Source organism: Macrosteles quadrilineatus, unplaced genomic scaffold (genome assembly GCF_028750875.1).
Source record: "Macrosteles quadrilineatus isolate MER2022 unplaced genomic scaffold, UCM_ALF_1.0 Scaffold_8__2_contigs__length_117827958, whole genome shotgun sequence".
In the NCBI taxonomy this organism is placed as follows: Eukaryota; Metazoa; Arthropoda; class Insecta; order Hemiptera; family Cicadellidae; genus Macrosteles; species Macrosteles quadrilineatus.
In genome coordinates this window covers 64,147,175-64,169,932 of record NW_026542601.1, presented here as the reverse complement: position 1 = coordinate 64,169,932, position 22,758 = coordinate 64,147,175, and the positions used below count along the sequence as shown (strand labels likewise).

General features: G+C 36.6%; 1 protein-coding gene across 3 annotated transcripts in view; it reads left to right on the top strand.

The window, feature by feature from the left end:
* The window catches only part of LOC129000719 (probable nuclear hormone receptor HR38), a 75,459-nt gene that overhangs the window by 35,822 nt on the left and 16,879 nt on the right, over window positions 1-22,758 (top strand). For 2 of the 3 annotated variants that reach the window (XM_054427692.1, XM_054427691.1), the window contains exons 2-4: window positions 8,016-8,107; window positions 21,329-21,574; window positions 22,521-22,735. In XM_054427692.1, coding sequence (XP_054283667.1) covers window positions 8,016-8,107; window positions 21,329-21,574; window positions 22,521-22,735 — 553 coding nt within the window. Of the gene's footprint in view, window positions 1-8,015; window positions 8,121-21,328; window positions 21,575-22,520; window positions 22,736-22,758 lie in introns of those variants that run through there. The other variant, XM_054427693.1, reaches the window with a different exon arrangement.

Here is a 22,758-nt window from a genome sequence, read left to right as displayed (position 1 = left end):
TCTTTTGTATTGACATTTTGAAATTGGTCAACTGACTTGGTCAACTTTGAAGTTGTGATTTTCAAGCAATTAGGGTTAGTTATTATACTTAACGTTAATTAGGGGAAATGACTATAAATTCTTCGTGCAGTTTTTCAGACTTCCTAAACATTGATACTCAAATAAAGAATGGCGTTTTACATAAATAGTTTATACATATATTTGCCAAACAATGTTAAGTTATATTCATGTTTGCTGATTGAATTTCAAAACTGAAACACATGATTTGCCGAAAAACTTTTATAAATCCTTACGATTTAATCTGTACAGCAATGATTTAATTGCAAATTGTACTATTTTATAAACACAATAATGGTTGACTGGCCTATAAACTACAAACAACGTATGCTTCTATAAACCTATAGGAAATCTAACAGGCTCTTACTCCTATAGCCAATCTTACTGACTCAACTGCCAATAAAGGTGGTCATAACAACTCCCTAATCAAATGAACCTGTTACGCTCCACAAACACGTTACCCGTTACACGTTACACGTTGCAACGTTGCAACATAACCATCACAGTCACAGTTACATTGTCGTTACATCGCGAGCTTTCCTCGTTTCAATCCGCGTCGCCGCTATCTCAGCGGATCTGGCTCGACCATTACCCTATCATCAGCTGTACAACTAGCGATGTAGGTTATCGTACACCCTGTACAAGGGCTGTTATCTGCAGTGTATCACTGTCTTACTGCCTCCCCCGTGATTGACCTCTGTAATAGAAGTCAATGTCGCAACCCAACTTGTAATGTTCAGCCATAAGCTAATCTTGATGGTGGAAGAATGAGACATGAAACTCAACTATGTGAATTAAACTTGTCGATCAAGAGTTTGCTATTTGATTAGCGGAATCAACGGGTTCTGGTCACGAAAAAAGTAATAATCACTAAACATCATAACTTTACTCTCAGTCCAGAGTCGAGACTGGATAAACGATAATACTTACGAGTCGGACTTACGATAATATAGATATTCCTATAGCGATACACTTCATGAAAGAAGAAATCACTAATGCAATTTGTGCTTGTATAGTTACTATACAAACATTTCTCACTTAAGTAAGAAACCGTTCTAGTTTGTGATCGGTCGCTATCAAAAATCTAAGTTTAGTAGACAAGACGGGTATTTGATTTCTTGTTTAGATAATTCTCTCGCCGTCAGAAGCTCAATGGAGCGATCCGCTGAGATTGAGTGCCTTCATATGACGGCATTTGGGTGTTAAGGCGTATTTCATAAGATTAGATTTTACATGTATTGCTTTTGAATAGGTCAATATACTATATAAACAATACGATGGTTATCACAACATAAAAATACAATATTAGTTCACTAACAATATTAAATCTTTAGGAAGGTTATAGTCCAACACTTCCATTTAATGTAGAATTTCGATATTATTTTGGTTAAGCTGTCGTAGACACAATAATTTTATTTGATTTCCTAAAATCGTTGCTCGATAATGTATTATTTCAGTAAGTTACCAAAGTACTCTCCAAAATGTTGGGGACACTCTTGTGAATCATTTCCAACAAAATGTGCCGCATAAATTACTAGTAAATGATTTCGAAACTATTTAGGAACTCCAAATGGACAAGCAGGGTAACGAGTTGTGCAGCAGGTTTTACCGCAACCATAACAAGTCAGGTCAAAGTTCAAACTTGTAAAAGTTACCTCCGGCGACATAGACAGGAATGTTTCACATACCACAGTTAATTTAACGGAATTTATATATCGTAGAAATGTGTCAATAAAACACTTGACAGTAAATAATGTGTCGTCAAATAAAATTAAATGTCGTAAACATATACATTCACTATTAGATATCAGTATGTACTTTCAGTGAGTATAAAAGTCAGGTGCACTAGTGATACTTTCTACCTGCAGAAAACGTCAAGTCCGTTTAAGGAAATGAATAAATAGGGGATTGTGTAAATCTATCAAGTTTTTTTAGTGTAGTTTGAAATGAGTTTATACATTACTATAAAAATATCCAGGAAATGATATTTGCACATTGCACAATAATTTTATATGTGTTTTTAGATGTGAGGACAATCTTATTGAGTACAAACTTGTGAGAGATTTTATATTGTAGAGACCTTGTTGATGTTGTTGGAGTAACTCTACTTGCAACTGTTTACAACTGAGTAACTGTTTCATAACTTTAAATATTTTTTTTTGTAAAAATTAAATGTTTAGATATACAATAAAATAGTACAGTTGAAGTTATACTATAATTTTTGCGTATCATGAAATTATATTCTCATTCTTTTTATAATAAAATAAAAGGCATTGTGATAGTTCTTTGAAGATAATACCGTTCTAACTGTTCAAAGAACGGCTTACCAATCACTTATGCCCTGAGGTCACAATTCTTAACACAAATACGGTACAAATCTATCGTTCCGCCATTCTCACGATTATCAGTCAATAAATAAATCACACGTATTGTGTCGAATCATATCTGCGGGCGGCGTAATGTATGTATTTTAGCCGCAAACAATTTAGCATTTCACAACCTCTACATTGCTCTGTGTATCCGCTTGGCAGCTTTGCAGTTGTGCCAACTTAACGGAAACGTGTTGTTATTTATTGGCCGGAGATTCTCATTTGATAAATGTCGATTATCTGTCACGCTGATAATTGTAGTTGGTAACACTGATCTGATAGTGAGTAACGGATCAATTAAGGGAATTGCTCACCAGGAAGTTATAAGCCGTGTTAACACTGGTCTCGACTAATAAAAAGGGGTTTGTTCAGATATTGGCTTTTACGCGCTGCATATTATTTAACGATTGTATGTTATATTCGGTAAAACCAACATTTAGCCGAAGCCTCTCACCAAATAACTTACTATCGAAACTCCAATTAGTCCTCCATCCCCATCTTTGAAAGTGCGAACCAAATTGGCGAATAAAGAAAACCGGTCCAAACACAGAGCCCTGCAGGACACCAACGCTAAGGAGCCGCGCTAAGGACAAATTGTGCCATTTCCGATAAGGATCAGTGTTGGATCTCTATAAGGCTCTCGCCACCTATGGCACCGCAATCACTGATTTATTTTGTTATGCAACCAGTGCAACTGTTATAATTAACAGAGACAATGTAACGGGCTTGAAGAAGGTTGAGGGGCAAGCGTAAATCATCCAGTGTGTGGGATTGTGGTCAGTGAACACGTGGTCTATGACGTCATCTAGTGTGTCATTCTGGGATTGCTCTATGCCGATATGCAGAAGTTTCTATTGGGCAATAAGTGACAAACGCCTTTTACTTGTACGCAAATCACGTCGAGTCAGTTGTAATAGTTTTACCACATGTCTATGCGTTGGTTTATGCGGGTGCTTCAAAGATACTCTAAGACTGAAGATATTAATTGAAGAAGTTAAAGCTTGCATGATCATAGCGAGTTTGAAAAAATATTAATTGATATATTGCCTATTTGGATTTTGATCATAAAATATGATTGAATCATACAGTTTCATACCAAATCAAATATGCTAACAAACCAAACCTTTAAGTTACATCGTGTGTAATACCGATAGTTTCTCTTAAGTACGCCTTAACGATTTAAAAGCCGTATGTCTATCTTACCTTCTTGATTAAAAGGCAATTTATTAAATTTTAAAGATTTGCATAGCTTTTAACGAAGCAAAATAATATCTTGCTGTTGACTAAAATGTTCTATTGATGCAATTGTGGTTTTGGTATTGACTTCTATTTAGAATATTTTTTATCGCCAGGTTTTAATTGTCAATCCGTAGGTTAGCACTGTACTCATCATGATTAGCACGCTAAACGCTTTGTAATATATTATACAAAAAATAGATGTAAAAACAATCCCGTTATTATTTTCAAATAAACATTGTTCTGAAGTAGCTAATGCTGGTTGAATAATAAGTTACTTGATTATCATTATCTAGATGTTAATTTCCCTGTACAACTTTGCTGAATACAATTGATATATTACTGGTCGAGGAACAGTTTCCGAGCCAAACTTCCCGAGATCCGAAAGAAACCCGTAAAGGAAAATCTCAAACGACAATTTTTAAGGATTAGAAATACAAATTGCTAAAACATCCATAAGTTCAGAACGTATTTCGGTAGTAAAAGCATTAACCGCAGCTAAACTGGCAGAGTGTCTGTGAACAGCTTGAGTAATCGGTTTGCCCCAATTAATTAACCTTCGTCTCTTAGCTGTGGTCGCCATGATAGATGTCTGTGAGATGCAAATGCCCTGCGCTACAATAGATCACGGGTAATTGCCGCCAACCAGGCAAGGAGATCAGCTGGTATCCGAGTCACCTGATCGCTTAAATCAGCTGGTTGTCAATTGTTTGCCACGCTCCGTAATTAGCTTTGAGTTGTCATGATATATTGTCCAGTTGAGTTTTACAGGTTTTACGCAAGAATGCAATAATTTAAATAGAACGTTTGGTACAGCAGGTTTGAAACAGCAAGAAATTGTTTACTGGCAGTCAACTGTAAAACTATACGTGCTTGGTTCACACTTGCTTCGCTCTACAATTTCCGTTTCAGAAAAATATTTTCCAAAATTAAACGTGAAATTAAATGTGTGTGATATTAAATGTGACTTGTACTATCAGTACAATAGGGATGACTTTTCAATCTCATATTGTAATCCAAGCCTCAACAGCGGGGGTTATTTTGACTTAATTAATTTGCACTTGTCACGCCCCATAAGTTGTCCGCCATGTTGTTATGTTGGTGGCTGGTGGCGCGCGCAATACGCTGGGGACCGACGTCCCCCATATAAACCCCCGCGCCGCGGCGCCTCTAAGAGGAGATGATCAACCCTACTTCCGGTAAGTCATAAGTTTGAGTTCTCCTGGTTTAAAAATATTTCTTTCCATCTAAAACACAATATTTTGATTTGACTTTGTAAGCAAATTATAATTCTTCTCGCTTATTTTGAGCGGGTGCTAACTTTTTTCAGACTGGTTTTAATATAAATACAGAGAAGTTTAATAAACCAGTTTCTTAACTAGTAAACCGGTATAGTTTAGTATTATAAATAAAATGTGTGGAGAATTATTATATATTTTTTATTTTAAAAAAGACAATAAAAGTTTTAAGATAAAAGCTAAGTTTCTAATGTTATAACGAAGTACATACTTGTGTGAACTCTTATTCAGTTTTCAAATCCTCAGAATAATAGAGTTAATGGTTTTCTTACAACGTCTTAACTTTCAAAACTGCCTCAAAATGTGTGTCTTTAGTATCGGGATGAACATTTCGCGATTACTGGAAAGATATCCTGATTTAATTAATGATTTTATCGATACTGTACGTGGTTAACCATCTTCATTTTTAAGAAACTTTTACCATGTAAAAATCAAACATTTGAATATAGACCCGTAGTTAAATGAACATCATAATATGGATGTGTGGTCATTTGATCAGTGCTGCATTGGTGGGTTTTTTTTTTATTTTTTTTGTTTACCTATTCTTTTCCAAATGGATTATGTTGATCAAAATATCGATAGATTCCTAAGAAAATACCAAAAGCAGTACATATTTTTATCATCTTCATCACCTTTTATCATCTTTCATACCAGTTCAATTATAAATTATTAATTTCCACCAGTTTAAATGTATGTTTATAAAGCTATTTTTGTGACTGTAATCTTTGCTCACTCTCATCTGCTCACAGAAAGCTTTTAGGAATATTAAAAAAAGAGCAATAAAACGTAAACTTATTTTATAAAAGTACCAAATTGCAGATTAAAAGACTTCATCAACATACAAGTTACTTATTCAGTGTTCTAAACTTGTTCTTACCACTGTGGATTTTTTGTCTAGATTTATTTGTGATCGGAAACACATAATTTTAGCGACAAAATGTTTATTTTATTATTGCAACAATGAAATTACATCTAAAGATACGAAATATTACATCCTATTTTGAAATCATATTCGCATCGCTAAAAGTAACCCACCAAGGAGGCTTCTGTATCAACGTGATCGCAATATTTAAAAGATTCACCTTGAACACGATTGGTGATTTTATCTTAGTTGAAAACCCATTAACTTCAGATCGGTGCGAAATCTGTTTATTAGTGCGCTAAACCAAGGCGTGATCTTCGTAAATATTGGAATAGATAATAAAGATGCAAATGATAAGAGAAATCCGCTTTTGATAAATGGCTCTATTGCGCGGCAACTTTCACACTGAGTAGAGACTGAACGATCCATCCTCATTCTGCGAGGCGACGTGGAGTTTAGGAAGTATTGAGTGGGTCTAGAGGAATATAACGTGTTGCACATTGCACAAGGCAAAAATATTGCAAAGGGTGAATATACCACACTTAATTGACAATTGTGTATCACTTCCATCTTGGATTTTTTGGCATCATTTACGTAGAATGATAATACTGAATGTTCTTCAGCTCTTCGTTTTTATTAGCAAACATCATGAGAATATAAATTGAGTCCGACACATCCTATATGTTGTATCGTGTAGTGATTTGATAGTTAAAATTGCTTAAAATAATGGGATTTTGCATCCGATAGATATTTTAAAGTGTTTGTAAAAAGTAGACGTTTGCGAAAACCTAGAGACCTTCAGAAGATTGTATTGGTGATTCTAATTGGTACTACAAAAAATTGTATCTTAAATTCTTCATACACACTCTAAAACTTTTTATCAATACAAACTGTACTTTTATTTACTGAAATAACTTATCACTTGTATCAACCACAAGATCAATCAAAATAGAATCTTATTTGCACAAAGAAGACAAAAGAACAACCCGACAACGCTTGCAGTTTCCCTTTCAGCCACAATTCAGGTTAGGAGTTGCAAGACAATTTTACGGTCAATCTTCTCGGTGATTACCATTCCTGCCTGGCGACTCAAGCAGATGCTGAGATGCTAAAACCGTCTGCAGCAAAAAGTGGTCACCTTCGTGTCAACCGCGTAAAAATCCAAATTAGACCTATAAATCCTCCTTCTTAAATTCGGATTTGCTAATTTGTCACGCCTTAGAAGGCGACAAGGGTTGGGTCTGGTAGTTTGCGATAAATGTTCAAGGTCTGGATCACTTGGGTGGTCCACACTTATCAGGGGTTTAACACCTCGTCAACTTTGTATTGCTGAACATTACTGCGAAGTTGATCACTATGGTTTAAATGGTCCTGGTAATCTCACAATGAGGATAAATATAAAATATTGCGTTTAAAGGATTGTCCTTTCATTTTGTTTCTTCGTAGCTATAATGTTTTTATGTAAGGAGGGATTTGTGTTATTTTGTTTTATTCGTACTATTTACCCAACATATACGTCGTAAATGTTGAAATAGTGATCTTTTGTTGAGGAAACCCCAGTGTTGTGTCGTTGACGCGCTCGCGCTCAGGCCCCCATCCATACAGTTATGTGTTGTTGTTGTTGTACTAATGTTGTCCTGTTGTTCCCAGGTCCGGAGGAGGCCCCCAGTGACGTGTTGTTGACGCGCTCAGCCCCCCCTCAGCATATACAGTTTTTGCTATGTGTTGTACGGTACTGATGTTGTCGTATTGTTCCCAGGTCCGGAGGAGGCCCCCAGTGACGTGTTGTTGACGCGCTCATGCCCCTCTCAGCATATACAGTTTGTGCTGTGTTGTTGTTGTACTGATGTTGTCGTATTGTTCCCAGGTCCGGAGGAGGCCCCCAGTGACGTGTTGTTGACGCGCTCAGGCCCCCCTCATCATATACAGTTTTTGCTATGTGTTGTACGGTACTGATGTTGTCGTATTGTTCCCAGGTCCGGAGGAGGCCCCCAGTGACGTGTTGTTGACGCGCTCATGCCCCTCTCAGCATATACAGTTTGTGCTGTGTTGTTGTTGTACTGATGTTGTCGTATTGTTCCCAGGTCCGGAGGAGGCCCCCAGTGACGTGTTGTTGACGCGCTCAGGCCCCCCTCAGCATATAAAACTTTTGCTATGTGTTGTACGGTACTGATGTTGTCGTGTTGTTTCCAGGTCCGGAGGAGGCCCCCAGTGACGTGTTGTTGACGCGCTCAGGCCCCCCTCAGCACCCCGCCTCACCAAGTATGCTGCTGCTGCACACACAGGTACGACACAAATGTATGTTTCATTTTGAGTTTTATTTATTTTACATATTATATTTCGTTATATTTCTTCAAGATGTACTATTTTGTGTCTTTAACTAGTGGGCGTGTGTTTCCTTGTATTTTTTTCTTCTTCCATAACACGTTATCGAATGCTTAATATAATAATAATATCCTGATTTATAATACATTTAATTGGTTTACATTGTGCTAGATGCTTTGGTAGTTTCTTGAAAAATTATGGAAACTTATTTAAGAATGTAAAAGAACTTGTTATTTCCCTAACCGACATCGAAATTACCCAAGAAAACCCTGAACGTAAATCAAAACGTCACACAAATCCATTTGTAAAAGTGGCTATCCAAGTTATATTGTAAGTTTTTTTCAACTATTATAAAAAAACTTTAATGTTAACAATTTTGTTTATGTTATTATCCTCGAATGGTAAACATCTTTTCATTTGGCTTAAATTGAATAAACTTTTGAAACCAGTGTGGGTTTTTGGAAAACCCCAATAACAGAGCGTTGGATTATTTTATTTTGTTTTTACTATAGTATAACCTAATTTATTATTTATTGTCGTAACAAGTTCTTGGTTCGACTCATCATATCCTTTTCTGTTACATTATGTAGTTTTGCTACATTTACTGCCAGTTTGTTTGTACCAATACGGCTACCCTACTTAGAATCAGAGCCTCACAATATTTAGTTTACGGTACAACTCAACACCAAACATCAGCGAGCAGTGGCCGCGTTCTCACCGCTGTTGCGCTGTCAAAGGATGAAATGCAGAAATGAGGGCGGCAAAAAGTTGCGCCCGTAACGAGTCTGACGGCCGGGGCGGATAATCAACCAGTATTGTAGCGAGTCTATTGCACCTTATGTAAAATATACATGTAACTGTAGTGGTAAATGTTCAGTAAAAACTAATTATGTTTTATATTAATTATTATAATTATATTTTATACTCTAAATTATAAGTAAACCTCTAAAATTTATTCTTTGTACACTAAGTAACCTTTTAATGAACCACCCTCTCGGACCCCGGATTTCCTTTCCTTGGATTTTCAAGCTAAAATTTCCAAGTGTTACAACCACAACTCCTTCGATAAACGACAGTTAACCAACAATAATTTGATTTCAATATATTTTGCAATTAGTTCAACTTAGAGTCGCTGTATTTTTAAGTTCGATGACTTTATGTTGTTAGAGGTTTCCAGTTGAAGATTAAACATGTCTTTTTTATTGTTTACATTCATTTTTTATTTATAATTTAATTGCTATACATTTTTCAATTGTGATATATTTTCAAACTATGCTTTAGGCAATAAATAATGATATTATCTTACTGTGGTTACTGCCAAGCATCTCATATCATATGAGCCACCTCTATTAGTTTTTTTCTATAATACTATGTTTATTTCTTTTGCTACTTGATATTGGTTACACCATCGCAGGCGAAGCCGCGGGTACAAGCTAGTTTTAACATAAAAACGTTATCACCAGGCATTAATTTTCGAAAAATTTATATTTAAACTGTAAAACTGATGTATCACTTTAAGCTAAAGAAACACAACTGATTCAGCAGCCATCACTATAATTTAAACACCAAAACGCTTTCACCATTAAATCGGATGCTGTTTTGTTCAATTTTATTATTTGTTTGGTCCTGAAATACTTCCGCCTCAATAATAACCGATAATTTCTGCTGTAATGTTTGGTTTGTATCACATTTCTCCTCGTGACGACGCAGAACGCAGTGTGGGAGGCGCATAAACAACTGTCAGTTTACTCTCCAATCTGGCTTTTCTGACTTTTCAATATGATTTACTTACATACCCTACTGTCAGTTACGCTTTACAGGGAAATATTATAACAGTCATGTCATGTTTGTTTGTTTTTCGGAAAGTAACAACTCGTTGCTGTTCGCAATTGGTTCTGTGCAATTAATCACCGTTTGCAAGTTAATGTATTACAGTTAAATTTCATATAATTAATCCAATATCATAAACACGCTGAGATACATTTTTTACACTGTCACATTTTAAAATTATTTGGTAAGAGACCGTTGTAGCCTCAACTCGTTGTTAAAAAGCCTATCTCTTGTATTTTTAAAATCAATTTTTACAAGGCAATAGTTATTTGTGCAACTAGTGAGAAAAGTGAGCAATTGACTCACTCGAGAGAAATCCTTACTCACGAGCCGTAGGCGAGTGAGGAATGGTTTCTCGAGTGAGGCAATTGTACTTTGAACTCGAGTTGCACATTATACTTTTCCTACAGTTACCATAAAACAAAAAATTTGTGAAGAGACATAACCTATTTTTTACACAGAAGTGAACTTTTAATATAACATTTAATGTGAAGTGACAAATACAACAGTACAACAGCTGACCAGCTGATTTACAGCCAGTGCTGCCAACGTAATTCGCGCGCATACGACGTTGCCTGCATGTTACGCGCTCACTATTTCGTGCCTTCACGTTGCAAATCTGGAGTGAGACAAAGTAATTTGAGTGAGACAATGTTAACATTGTCTCACTGGTGAGCGAATTGGCCACTTTGCTTTCTCAAATCAGTGAGAGAACATGTACATTGTTAGGTAACTGTAGGAAAAGATACATTTTAATAGTAACGGTAAAGAAAATACTGTAGCTCGTGTTTTGGACGAACGGTATGTCCAGCTTTAAAATATTGTACAAATGAATTTTCAAGGGTGATTGAACTATCCTAGCACATATAATTGAAAATAATTCCTTTGGAAATTGTAATACTACCGGCATTGTATCAATACAGGTCGTGATATGTTACTGTCATTTTCCATTTTATTCCAACGAGAGCCTAAGATTTTAGTAACAACTACTAACTATGGTGTTCTACTGTTATTCTAAAAACTATTTAAGATATATTTCCATTAACTCGTCCTGTTTTCGTTTCCAGACTGATGTTTTTCTTATACAAAAGTATAATAAATTTGAATGAAATTGACCTGTTGAATACTATAAGAGATCCTATATTATTACAAGTTTACAAGTTTCTATCGCCCGACCACTGATGTGCTCTTGTTTGCCGTTATACACTACCTACTTGTACCGAGTCCATCCAACCCACTCTCTGACCAATGGGTACACGATGTAGGCGCAGCGCAGTCACACTTCTCATCTACATAAGCGAACGCGCTAATATCGTTGTATATAAATAGCCTTTACTGGCAGTCATTACTTTAATATCTGGTCTATTTGCATCAGACGTCTACAGCCAAGCATTTACGTCGGAATTGTTGCATATAATTATACCTGAGTGATCTTATGTTGCGTTTGATTGATTTTAATTCAAACATGTCGATATTGATAAAATTCAAATATACAGTAGGAACACAGAAGTCAAAACATTGCACTTCTTATTGTTTCTTCTAAATAGAATTACCAAACTAAATTCTTTCGTACGTAGGTGTTAAATTCTGGGCGACCACATTACCAAAATATTTGTAAAAAACTTATATAAGAGGACTTAAATGCGTGGTATAGCTGAAGTAAAGCTATCACCAATTACTAAATAGTAAATTAGAAAAATACAGTTTTTAAATATCTATTTGAAAATGTGAAATATACTTTTACGACACCCTATAATACCATTTTATTTTTATTTGAATCATTTATTCCAAATTTCCCCATTGAAATTCGATTTTTAAATTTTTTTAATCTTTCAAATTTTTGCCAAAACATAAACTCGACAATGGTGATGTGAACAGTTTAACCAGCCACCTCACCCTAACTACATTAATATCTGTAGGGATGATAGTTTGCCTCACGCCTCAATGTTTTGATTGAAATGATTTATCCGAAGGGTGGTGTCGGCTTACACCCCAACATATGGGACCCGTTAGCGCTGTTTTGATGGCCCCTCCCCCTCCCCTTATCAAACCAGTATTGTTTCTTATTGTCCCCGATTTTACCAACCTGTTACGATCTTTGGTTTTACGTTCAGATTAAACGCTCCCCTAGTTATGGATTGTGTTTCCAAACTGTTCGCTCAGTATTATATCGTTATGTTGGTAATCACTGTTGACCATGCTGTTTATGTTTGTTAGCTTTAACAATACTTTTTTCCCACCTTCACATCCTAGAGTGTTAGGGAACCTTTTTACATTACTCCAGGCTAGGTGATTGGCGAGATTTGATCCCGGAACCTTGGGGACGAAAGTTCCGTGCACTACCACTAACTGTACTAATGCAATTGCTCAAGATATACCGAGGACAACTCTATTTCTCTATCATATCCTCTGACCTAACAAAACGTCTCACGTTCAAGTAACTCCTCACCAGCTTGCCCAACACCTCCGCCCTATCATAACATCTAATCCGACCAATCTGTACTGGACACTGGTCAGTTTATTTCACGCATCCATCTCATCGTTGCAACACCGGTCAAACCAGATATTCGTGGTCTGACCACGAGATGGATGGTCGTGTCGTGGTGGTGACGCGAGGCTACTTTGCATAGCTTTTAATGTGCTCCAACTGACACAGTTATCATCCGCCTCGCCCTCGTGTCTCCATTTGTACACGATGATGTTGTCAAAATAGACCTTCGGATTAGCAAAGCTCATTCATCAGTTTTGTCCAGAGTAGGTTTTCTTGTCGGTCGTTTTTGTGTGAGGGCTCGCTGTGGGGATGGCGTGGATATTGCTGTTGATAGTTCTAAATTGCAAATATGACACTTTATATGTTGATGAACGGATACATTGAGGAACATTAAATGAGCTATGGTCGCATCAGCAATCAATGATAGGTTCCTTAAAAATTAATCTTGAAATTAATTTCAAGTATCAAGTGATCAGGTATTTTATTGAAATAATAGGGAACATAGATTACAATAGACCTCGTAGAATAATAGATTCTATGCTTGTAAATATCTATTTACCACACTCAAATTACATTAAACCTATCAATTTAAAACAATGCATAACAAATAATATCACAGTTCCATTAGAAGGTATAAACGCATGAAGAAAGCTAAAAAAATCATATTAATTATTGATCAAGTTCCACATTAGATGAAAAGACTTGGCGATTAGTTTGTGTTTATAATTAACTTTTACGTACTCTTAGGACGAAATATATTAGTGATTTTGTCAAAATTGAAAATAAAATACCAAACAAACTTACATTTTTATTTTGTAAAATTTTAGACAGTCATCAAAGTTAAACACTAGGTTGAGTGAAAGTATATAGTATAAACGTCGTTCCACGTTTTACTGGGGACTTAGATCCTAGTTCAATTAGCACTTCCCGATGCTTAAATGTAAAGTCAAGTATCAGATATAATAATTCAAAGTTAACTCGACTACTTTTTATTCAACACTGTAATGATGTTTCCGGTTGTCCACTGATGACCTGAGTGCGGTGGTGGAATCAGATGGGAATGGAGTGAAGAAGGATGAATATAGCGAGATTGAAGGGGTTCCCGAGGGACCCATAGCATTGTGCAAGTAATCAGTGGCGTCATGGCTCGCTGAGCAAGCAGGCAAATGTCAGCGCCTTCTAGGCGTCACACCCCCGTACCTCCCCCATACTACCCCAAACATTATAGAACACTCACGTTACACCGCACGTGGACTTGCTTCATGTTCATCTGAGATCTTAGAAATTAAAGTTTTTCGAATGACGAAGTAGGGTTTTGATGGAATGCGAAATGAAAATTTTGTGTATCTGAACTTATACATTTTACCGGTGTCCTCCAAGTATAACATTTTTCCGTTACAACTCAACAAAAGTATACATGTAAAGGACCAAAATTACAATATTATTTTTTTATATAAAAACACGTAAGATATTAATATGATTGATTATACTTTCTATCTAACTCTAATTCAAATGAAATTATACCTTCCGTTGTGAACTTTCACCAGAAGAAACTGGATTGTTTAAAAAATTAAAACATCACTTCTTACATCAAACATTGAATATGAGACATTTCCCATTAATATTTACAAGGCACAAATGGCGAGCAGGGAGGTAAGTGAATTGGCAAAAAAAAAACTCATCAACCCATGTTTTTTTTGCCACCGCACTAAAAAAACGCTCAAAGAGGTTCTTTTCAAGTAGCCTTTCATGACTAGGAAGTCTGTCATCTGCAATGCCAAGTCCGGGAATTGCTTTGAATTCGTCACCAGCTTGCACCTCGAAATGTCCAGTTTCGATCTGCTTTTTCTGTAGTGGTCATGAATTTCGCTTCTGGCGGTGAAGGACTTTGAAGGCGCCAATATGAAGTTTGAAGGTATTCCCAAATTCCTAAACAGGGCCAGCAGTGATCTAGGTAGCCACTTGAGGTGATGATCTTCACCGCTGCTTTCTGCAGCAGAAGCAGTCTGTGGCACTCCTAAGCGTGGCGCCAAAGAAGCAGTCCATAGCTGATGTGAGCATGGAACAGGCATGATAAATCAGCGGCTTTATGAAATTATATTTCTCCGAGACTGCAGAGTTGTAACTGGGTTTTAGAGTTGAGTTAAGTTGTAACATGTTACACTGGAACCATCACGTTTGGTGATCAACTCATCGAGGTTTTACCGAGAAGAGTGGTGTCGTCTGCGAACATTAGGACCAACGCTTAGGTCGTTGATGTGTAAGATCAACAGTAGGGGACCCAGAACTGAGCCTTCCGGCACCCCATAGGGCACCAGTTGAGTCGCCGATGTCGAGCCGTTAATCGTGACACACTGCATCTTTCCATTCATGTAGGACTCCAACATACTAAGTGGCGTGCCACAAAGACCATAGTGTCGAAGTTTATCCAACAGAAGGTTATGTGAAACGTGATCAAAGGCCTTTGTTAAATCACACAATGTCAGAACAATGGAATCTCTATTTTCAAAGGCATCAGAGACTTGTTGACAAGGCCCATAACTGCTGAGGTGGTAGACTTCCCCGACCTGAGCCCATGTTGAGTGCTGGACAAAAGGCTATTTCCTACAAAAACCCTACAAGGAGTTTTTTTTCATGATTTTTTCCAATTATTTTGCCTAAAACAGGGATTATCGATATTGGCCTGCAGCTACTTATTTCATCCGGGTCTCCTTTGCTAAGAACTTAAAGAACTACGCGTTTACAGTTTTCAGCTTTAATGTTTGTTTGATATACTAAAGAAAATGTGTGTTGTCCAAATATTAAGTTATCTTATGACGATTTAAGAGAAGCAAAACGTGTTATCGCACTACTCAAATATGTATTGTACAATTTTAATTAACTTTCTATAAATGCAAACATATTTTAAATACACAAGATACATTTTTAACACCCTACTACCTTCGAATCGACTATTTTTTCCTAAGCTAATCTCCGTTTATACAGGTCAGCGGGCTGCAACCGAACTCGTTTTTAAATTATTCCGACCCAGAATTGATTATTCGACTTGAAGGACGCTCCGATATGTCACGCCCATCGCAGTGATATCTTCTAATTGTGCAGGGACAGAGGTGGAGGTACAACATTCTGCACTCGCTACCGTCCTACATGCAAACAAACACACGCACAAACATGCTAAATACAAACGTTACTGTACTACTTCGCGGAAAAAATCCAGGAACTTTAACAAATAGCCTCTGTATAACTGGCTCAATCAGCACACAAAACTGGATGCCTTCATTTTGAAATTGCGATAAATGTACCTACACTTAAGAATTATCATTGTTCGCACAAATTTCTGATAAACCTGTTTCGTTATTCTGTATGTTACTCAGTCAAGAAACTACAATAGTTGAAAGGTCATATCTCAATAATTATAAAATACAGTATAGGGGTCTTGTGGAAAACACAATTGTAACAGTAAGCAATTTTTACAAGACACTTGGAATTCAGAGAGCATTTGCGAGTCGGTCAAAAAGGCACAAAACCTAATTCCAAATTACTAGTAATCTTAATATTATCTAATAATCTCAAGGAACTCCCAATCAAGCACGCGTTTTACAATAGCAATGAGTTGAACTATCAAACTTGACAGTAACACAAAGTACGTTTACCGGTTTGAGAATTATTTCGAAGGTCTCCGCCGTCACACGTCAGAGTCATTTCACACTGGCTATTAAAGCGACCGCAACATTCGCTGTTTGTTTGACCCAAATCTGCAAAAAAACTTGATGGATGAATTTCCAAGATTGCGCCAATTATGACCTGTTGGCGCTCAAGTGCATTTCTTGGAAGACAAGTTTTGTTGATTGCTGTTTCCAATTAACTTGAAGGTCTGGGTTGGATTGTATAGAATATGTCTTCCTGCATTCCTTTTATTTAGGTAAAATGTTATTTAGACACATTGAAAAGTATAATTTTATAAAATTAAGTGTAAACTAGGATCTCTCATACAAAGAACACACGATTGTAACTGTAAATACAAAATACGTGTTATGATATGGTAACAACTTGTGTCATAACGAATTGTAGACAACGATAGACTTTTGGTTAAAAAGAAATGTGTATTACAACATAACGAATTAGATGTATAAATCAGACTTTGCTTTCTGGTTCAGCTCACCACATATTCGCACCTCAACAACTTTTGGAAACCCATACGAAGAAATATTATGATTTAATTAAAGCCAACAACACACGGACATAATAAAATCTCTTGCACAGAGCAAGCACAAAGAGTCAGAAAACTAAGACTGTTTATATTGTATCCAGAGAATACATCTATGAACAGTGTATTTCAACGTTTCACAACACAGCTCGCACCAATTACTTTCTATGCAAACATTAAGTGTTAATAGTGTTTATCTGAGCAAAGCAGGCAATGGACCGAGTCATGCCTCAGGAGAGTAACACTGACATAACCTCACAATGTCCCGTTTCATCACACATGTTGCCGAATTCCGTGATTTTCACGGTCGGTTAAGTCTCGATTACAGTCATCCCAACCTAAATTAGCATCCCGCTTCGCTACAGACGTTGGAGCACAGGAGCAATGGTGAAGTGAGTTGGTGACGGTAGTAGCAGTAGCAGTCGGACTAATAAAGTACTGTCGGCCCTTTTGTCCCTAATGCCCTCATAAACTTTGACAATATTACAATTATCAGTGAAAGCTAACCTTTTACCGCCGCCGGCCGCCGATTTTAATTTGGGACCTCCATCGCGCTCGGTCACCGATACTGCGATACATTAGTAAACAGCCGGTGCTCGTGACTTGGATAAGTTTCTGAACAAATCCTATTTTGTGTAACTCACATGGAAATAAAAATACCCTCGCCACAGCAAACCTTCAGACTAAGCAAATTTCCATTTACCTGACTGGATTTCTACTAAATTATTCCCTTAAAATTGTCAGATTTGTTTGCTGCTATAAGGAAGAAAATAGGGTTTTTTATTGAAATATTGATAGCTTAGTATGAAGTAAACTAAATTTCAAAATTTCACTAAAATGTGTCCATAGACAAGCAAGCTACAGTACAACAGTTTATTTATTCTCCATTAGAATAACATGGTAATTTTAAATTGACACTTTTTTGGGATTTTTTCCGTAACCGTTAGACATAAAACAATGCTTCAATATACTAATTTATCTGTTTTTTTTAGCTCAACAAAATGGTTTGGAAATAAATTGCAGAATTTTATGTTTACAGGGTGATAAAAAGGGAAAGACCCATTTTTACCCCATAAAACCCCTAATAAAGCCTTGTTCCCATAGTCCGATCATGCTGCTTCACGAACTAGGCGACTAAATGTAGGTTTACACGTTTATACCAAATTTCATCAAAATCGGATAATTTTGTTCGAGTTATCGCGCTAACGAACACACATATGAATATATATAAATTTGAACGGAGGGCGTTTTTGGCCTCTGGGGACCTCAAAACGAAAAAGTAAATCGGTCCCTGGTCTATGTCTTACTATGAGACCTACGGTAATAGCTCATTCCCTATATGGCAAATTCGCTAAACAACTTTTATAAATTATCGGTGGGGTTTTTACATTACATCAACAGTATAAAATAGTTAAGAACGTAAAATGTGTGACTTACTCCACTACCGCGTCAAAAACAACCAGTCTAGTCAATAGACACATAAATACAAAATTACTCTTCTTTGTCACTTCACATGTAAATGTTGTGCTACTAGGCTTGAACTATAAAAATGTTGGATTCATGTTAACAGCATAACACTAAACAGTTGTTGATGTGTTACTACACTAGTATAATTCTTTTGAAATATGTAAACGCACAATATAATACGGGAGTAGTCAAATTTGAACCACACTTTCTGTGTAAAATATCTTCTTTATCAGAAATTGTATCAGGTACACAGCACCTTTCCATAAACTCGATCCCTGAACACAATTGAGTCACTGCTAAAATATTGCTTTAAAATAATTAATGATCCATCTCTGCAGTATCTCATTACTTGTCTGCCTGTCCGAGTCGCACTTAGACATAAAAATTAGTTGCATCATCACCTCAAGCCAGTGTGCCGACTTTCAGCTTTCTACGTCGCCGACCCCCCCCCCCCCCTCTCCCCCGCATCAATCTGACATGCCCATGATCTCACAACTTGTCCTATTATCATACTTTGTTTCCACACGAAGATTTCTCACACACTAAGTCATAGTGGGAAAAGTTGCGAGTCTATCAAACACGTTACATTGTTCAGTGCGCCGGTCATTGAAGTATCTTACTCTATACAAACGTAATATTGTGTTGATGAATGTTACAAGTTATTCGGTTAACAAAATCTATGGGAAATGAACACCTATGTCAGTATTTGATATATTTAATCGATGGGGAACTGAAACACTATATTAAAGATCTGTAACTAATAAATAAAACAAAACAATAACATTTTACGTCTATGAGCTGCTATTTTGTGATTCGTGATTTAAGCCTGACCAGTTTTTTTTGTTCATTTATGGTTATTTTTCTTATTTAATTTTGTGGGATTTCAAACGAAAGGTTCACAGTGGGTTCGAAGAAAGTGGTAAACGCAGTAATAATAAATCTTACCAATTTGTCTGAATAAAAATCAAATTAAAATTAACAATAGTTTAGAAACTTAAAAAAAATATTATTATTTTAAGATTATTATAACATTATTTTCTTTTAAAAAATATTTGAGCTAAACGCTGCTTCAATTAGGGAGGAAATGACCATTATTGGTTTCTAATGAATTCTGGAAATGAAGGCAAATCATCGACTCGACCGGATTTCACAAGGAAATTAATTTCTACGCCCAGTAAATTAATAAGCAGCAAATTAGATCACGCTGATTAAAGAACAACACTTTCTGAGCGGTCTTTCCGATGGATTGAATCATAATTAATCGATTTCTGCTATCGATCGAGATTAGGATCGATTGATCGAAAAATCTATCAAACGATTCCTTCGGTGATTTTCTCGTCTAAAGTTGCATTCCTTTTATTCAGATTAATCAGAAAAACAGATTGATAAAGGTTGTGTAGAATTCAGCGAGCACTAGAATTTACCAGTTTCATTGCTGTGATCGGTAAAAATTAAAACTAACTATGTTTAACCATTGACTGGTATTCAAAGGTTTAACATAATTAAATAGAGAAGGGCTTTATTTTTTAAAGTATAATACACAAAGTAACCCCAAACTACACTTACAGAAACAATAATTAAAGTAGCCATCTGTCCTGTTAGTTTTTAAGTCTGTACACATAAAACTGGTGTAGCTAAAATGCTAATTGCATGACACTCTAGTGATGAATACACAAAAATAAAATAAGCATCTACTTTAAAACAAACAACTACTGTACAAGGTATCGCGAAACATAATGTACTATAATAAATACTGTATACACAATTTTTAAGCTTATGGTATTTAACAAATGGAAATTAACATTAGGGCCTATATTAAAGAAAATGTAATGTAATATTGTATAATGTTGTATTAATTGTTGTTTCTTGTCATAAGCCGCAAAAATTGTTTTAAAAATCCCCCCGATATCTGCGATTTCAAAAATTACCCACAAAATTATTTAAACAAATAAATAAATCACCCCGGTGCTGCCACAATTGATACCGCATTAATGTTACATCAGGGAGTTTGCGTGTCCCCCCCCCCCTCACCGTGTAAGGGGGCGGAGCGTCGTCGCGTCGACTCGCGCGTCCCGACGCCACCGCCAACCAACGCGGGCAGCGTCGTCACACTGCATTAACCTCCGCACAGCCTATAGCGTCGCTCCGCTGGGCCATTGTTTCTGTAATTACCCCGTGTGTGATTACCCTGTTAATTAATTGTGTTTCCATTAGCAAATGTCATGTTTGTTGGACCATTACCTGTTTCGGTGTTTTTATTTTAGAAAACCAAAGGAGTTTTGTTTGTGGTTTATGTTCGGTGAGATGTATGTGTTGTTCATTGTCCGTCTCTAGGCTATCGATATTGTACTCGCTTTGACTGTTTACGACTGTTTGACTGTTGACTCTAACAAAAATAATTTAACGCGAATGAAAGTTTTTAACGTTAAAAAGCGACTTTAGTTTCTCCTCGGTCTCAAGTATGGCACGTCATTAGCCAAGAAACACAGAATTTCTTTTGAGTTTTTGATTTTTTTCCACTTGATTTGTTCACTAACTGCGTATCTTTAAATCTATTCAGATTAGTTTGAAGACCGATTTCTTCTCATTTATCATATTTGTAATGTGAATAAGTAAAACATTAGGAATATCGGATTGAAACAAAGTCCATAAACATAAATGTGTCTTTAGCTCAACTGATTTTAACCATTATTTGTTTAATTTTGGTTTCTTATAGCGGTGTTGTTCCCGAGTAATTGAACTTATTTTAATACAGTTTCCGATTTATACAAATTCGTGATATAAAATTTTAATTTTTTGTATGTTACAGCCTATTTAAATAAGGATCTTGTTATTTGCTAAAATATTTGTTTTATGTTAATCAAAACTATATCCTACCGTGTTTCGTAAAGAAAAAAAAGAAAAGACATAAGAGTGAGGTTAGGCAATTAAGTAAATATTTGAGAGCGTTAATTGACATTTATGTTTTAATTAGTAACCCCTGATAGTCATATTGTGTTAAGATAAAAAGTATTTGTAATTAGAGTGAATTAGAAGTGTCTACATAGTTTTACACATTTCTCATTCATATTCGCATTAAACTCCGTACCAAGGAATGTTTAGTTACTACGATGATTTAACTGATTTAGTTTTTTTCAACTATCCCAAAGAGATTTCTCGACTTATGTTTGAATGTTTGTTCCGCAGACACCGTTTGGAGCGTCCAGTTTTGCTGAGTTGTTGTCGGCGCCGTATCCCGACCCGGAGGAAGCCACCGCGTCGCTGCCAGAAGACCTCGACCCCTTCCAGGACGTGGCGCTGGAGGCTGCGCCCCTGCCTAGCTTCCAGGAGACTTACGGTTTCAAGATGGATGACGAGTGTTACACTCCCGCGGTCCCCGCGGCGTACCACCACCACCACGCGGCACCTCACACACCACACTCTCAACCACAGGTAGCTATGAAATAATATTGTGAAGCAGTTGAAAAAATAAGCCCTAGCGTGATTTTGAAGGGATCTTAAAACGTCTAAGCTAACTAAGACATGTGACAATATTGATCAACAGTGATAATCGTAATGTTAATGTTAATCATACATAATTGAAGTAGATAAAACATGTGTTTGAATATTGTCAAGTGTTATTAAAAAAAAAATTCTACACTTCTATCTGTTTTATTTGACAGTAACCTTCGTTCTATGCTGTGCAATGTATACATTTGTTTTATAACATAAGTATGCATCACACAAATATAACACTTCTAAAGGAGGGTATCAGTAATACCATGATCCGATATTTTCCAAAAGTACACTTTTGAAAACGTCTTTCTAATAAATCGTAAGCATTTTCACCGTTTCTCAATCAGTTGTTTGGATTTGAGTTAATCACTGGATGTGTACATTATGTACTCATAAGGAGCAAGTTCACAAAACAATGTTCCATTGGAGAGATGCTGGTTGTTCCTTCTGTGCAGTTTAGTTTCAGTCAAAGGGTCAAACTACTGTAAAATGAAAAATATTTTAATCATATTCTAGTTATTTAACTGATTAGTATATTGCAGACATTTTTCATGACTGTTAGAAAGAGTTCTGCGACTTTTCGGGATTTGGAATCTACCCGTCCTCAGCTGAGAAAGTAGTTTGTTGTTTCATTTGTGGTTTTGTGTTTCACTCCTATAATGTTCTGTGAGTGGCTACTATTTTACTTCATCTGGGTTCGTGTAGAGTACAATTGTAATGTTTTGTTGTTTCTCTCCTGGGGACTGTATTAGATTCCAGATCCAAAAACGTGGAAACTTTGTTTTTTACTAATTTGATTGTGACGGACGTTTGCAGTCTATTAGTTAGACAATATAAACTCGCCATCAGCAAACATGAACTCATGTAGTTACTCGTGTTCCAGTACGAGTACCACCAGCCTCACTACTCGTCGCCTGCTACCCCGTACTACCCGTCACAACCCGCCACCGCCTTCGAGCCAACGCAGCACCCCCAGGACTACCTGAGTCACTCCCTACCGCACTTCCCCTCGCCTGCTGCCGAGCTCGCCGTCAACACCGCCCTAGGACCTCGCCAGAGACGGGCGTCCCTGCCTCTGCAGCGGTCAGAGTCCACCAGGTAACAACACTTGCAATACTACT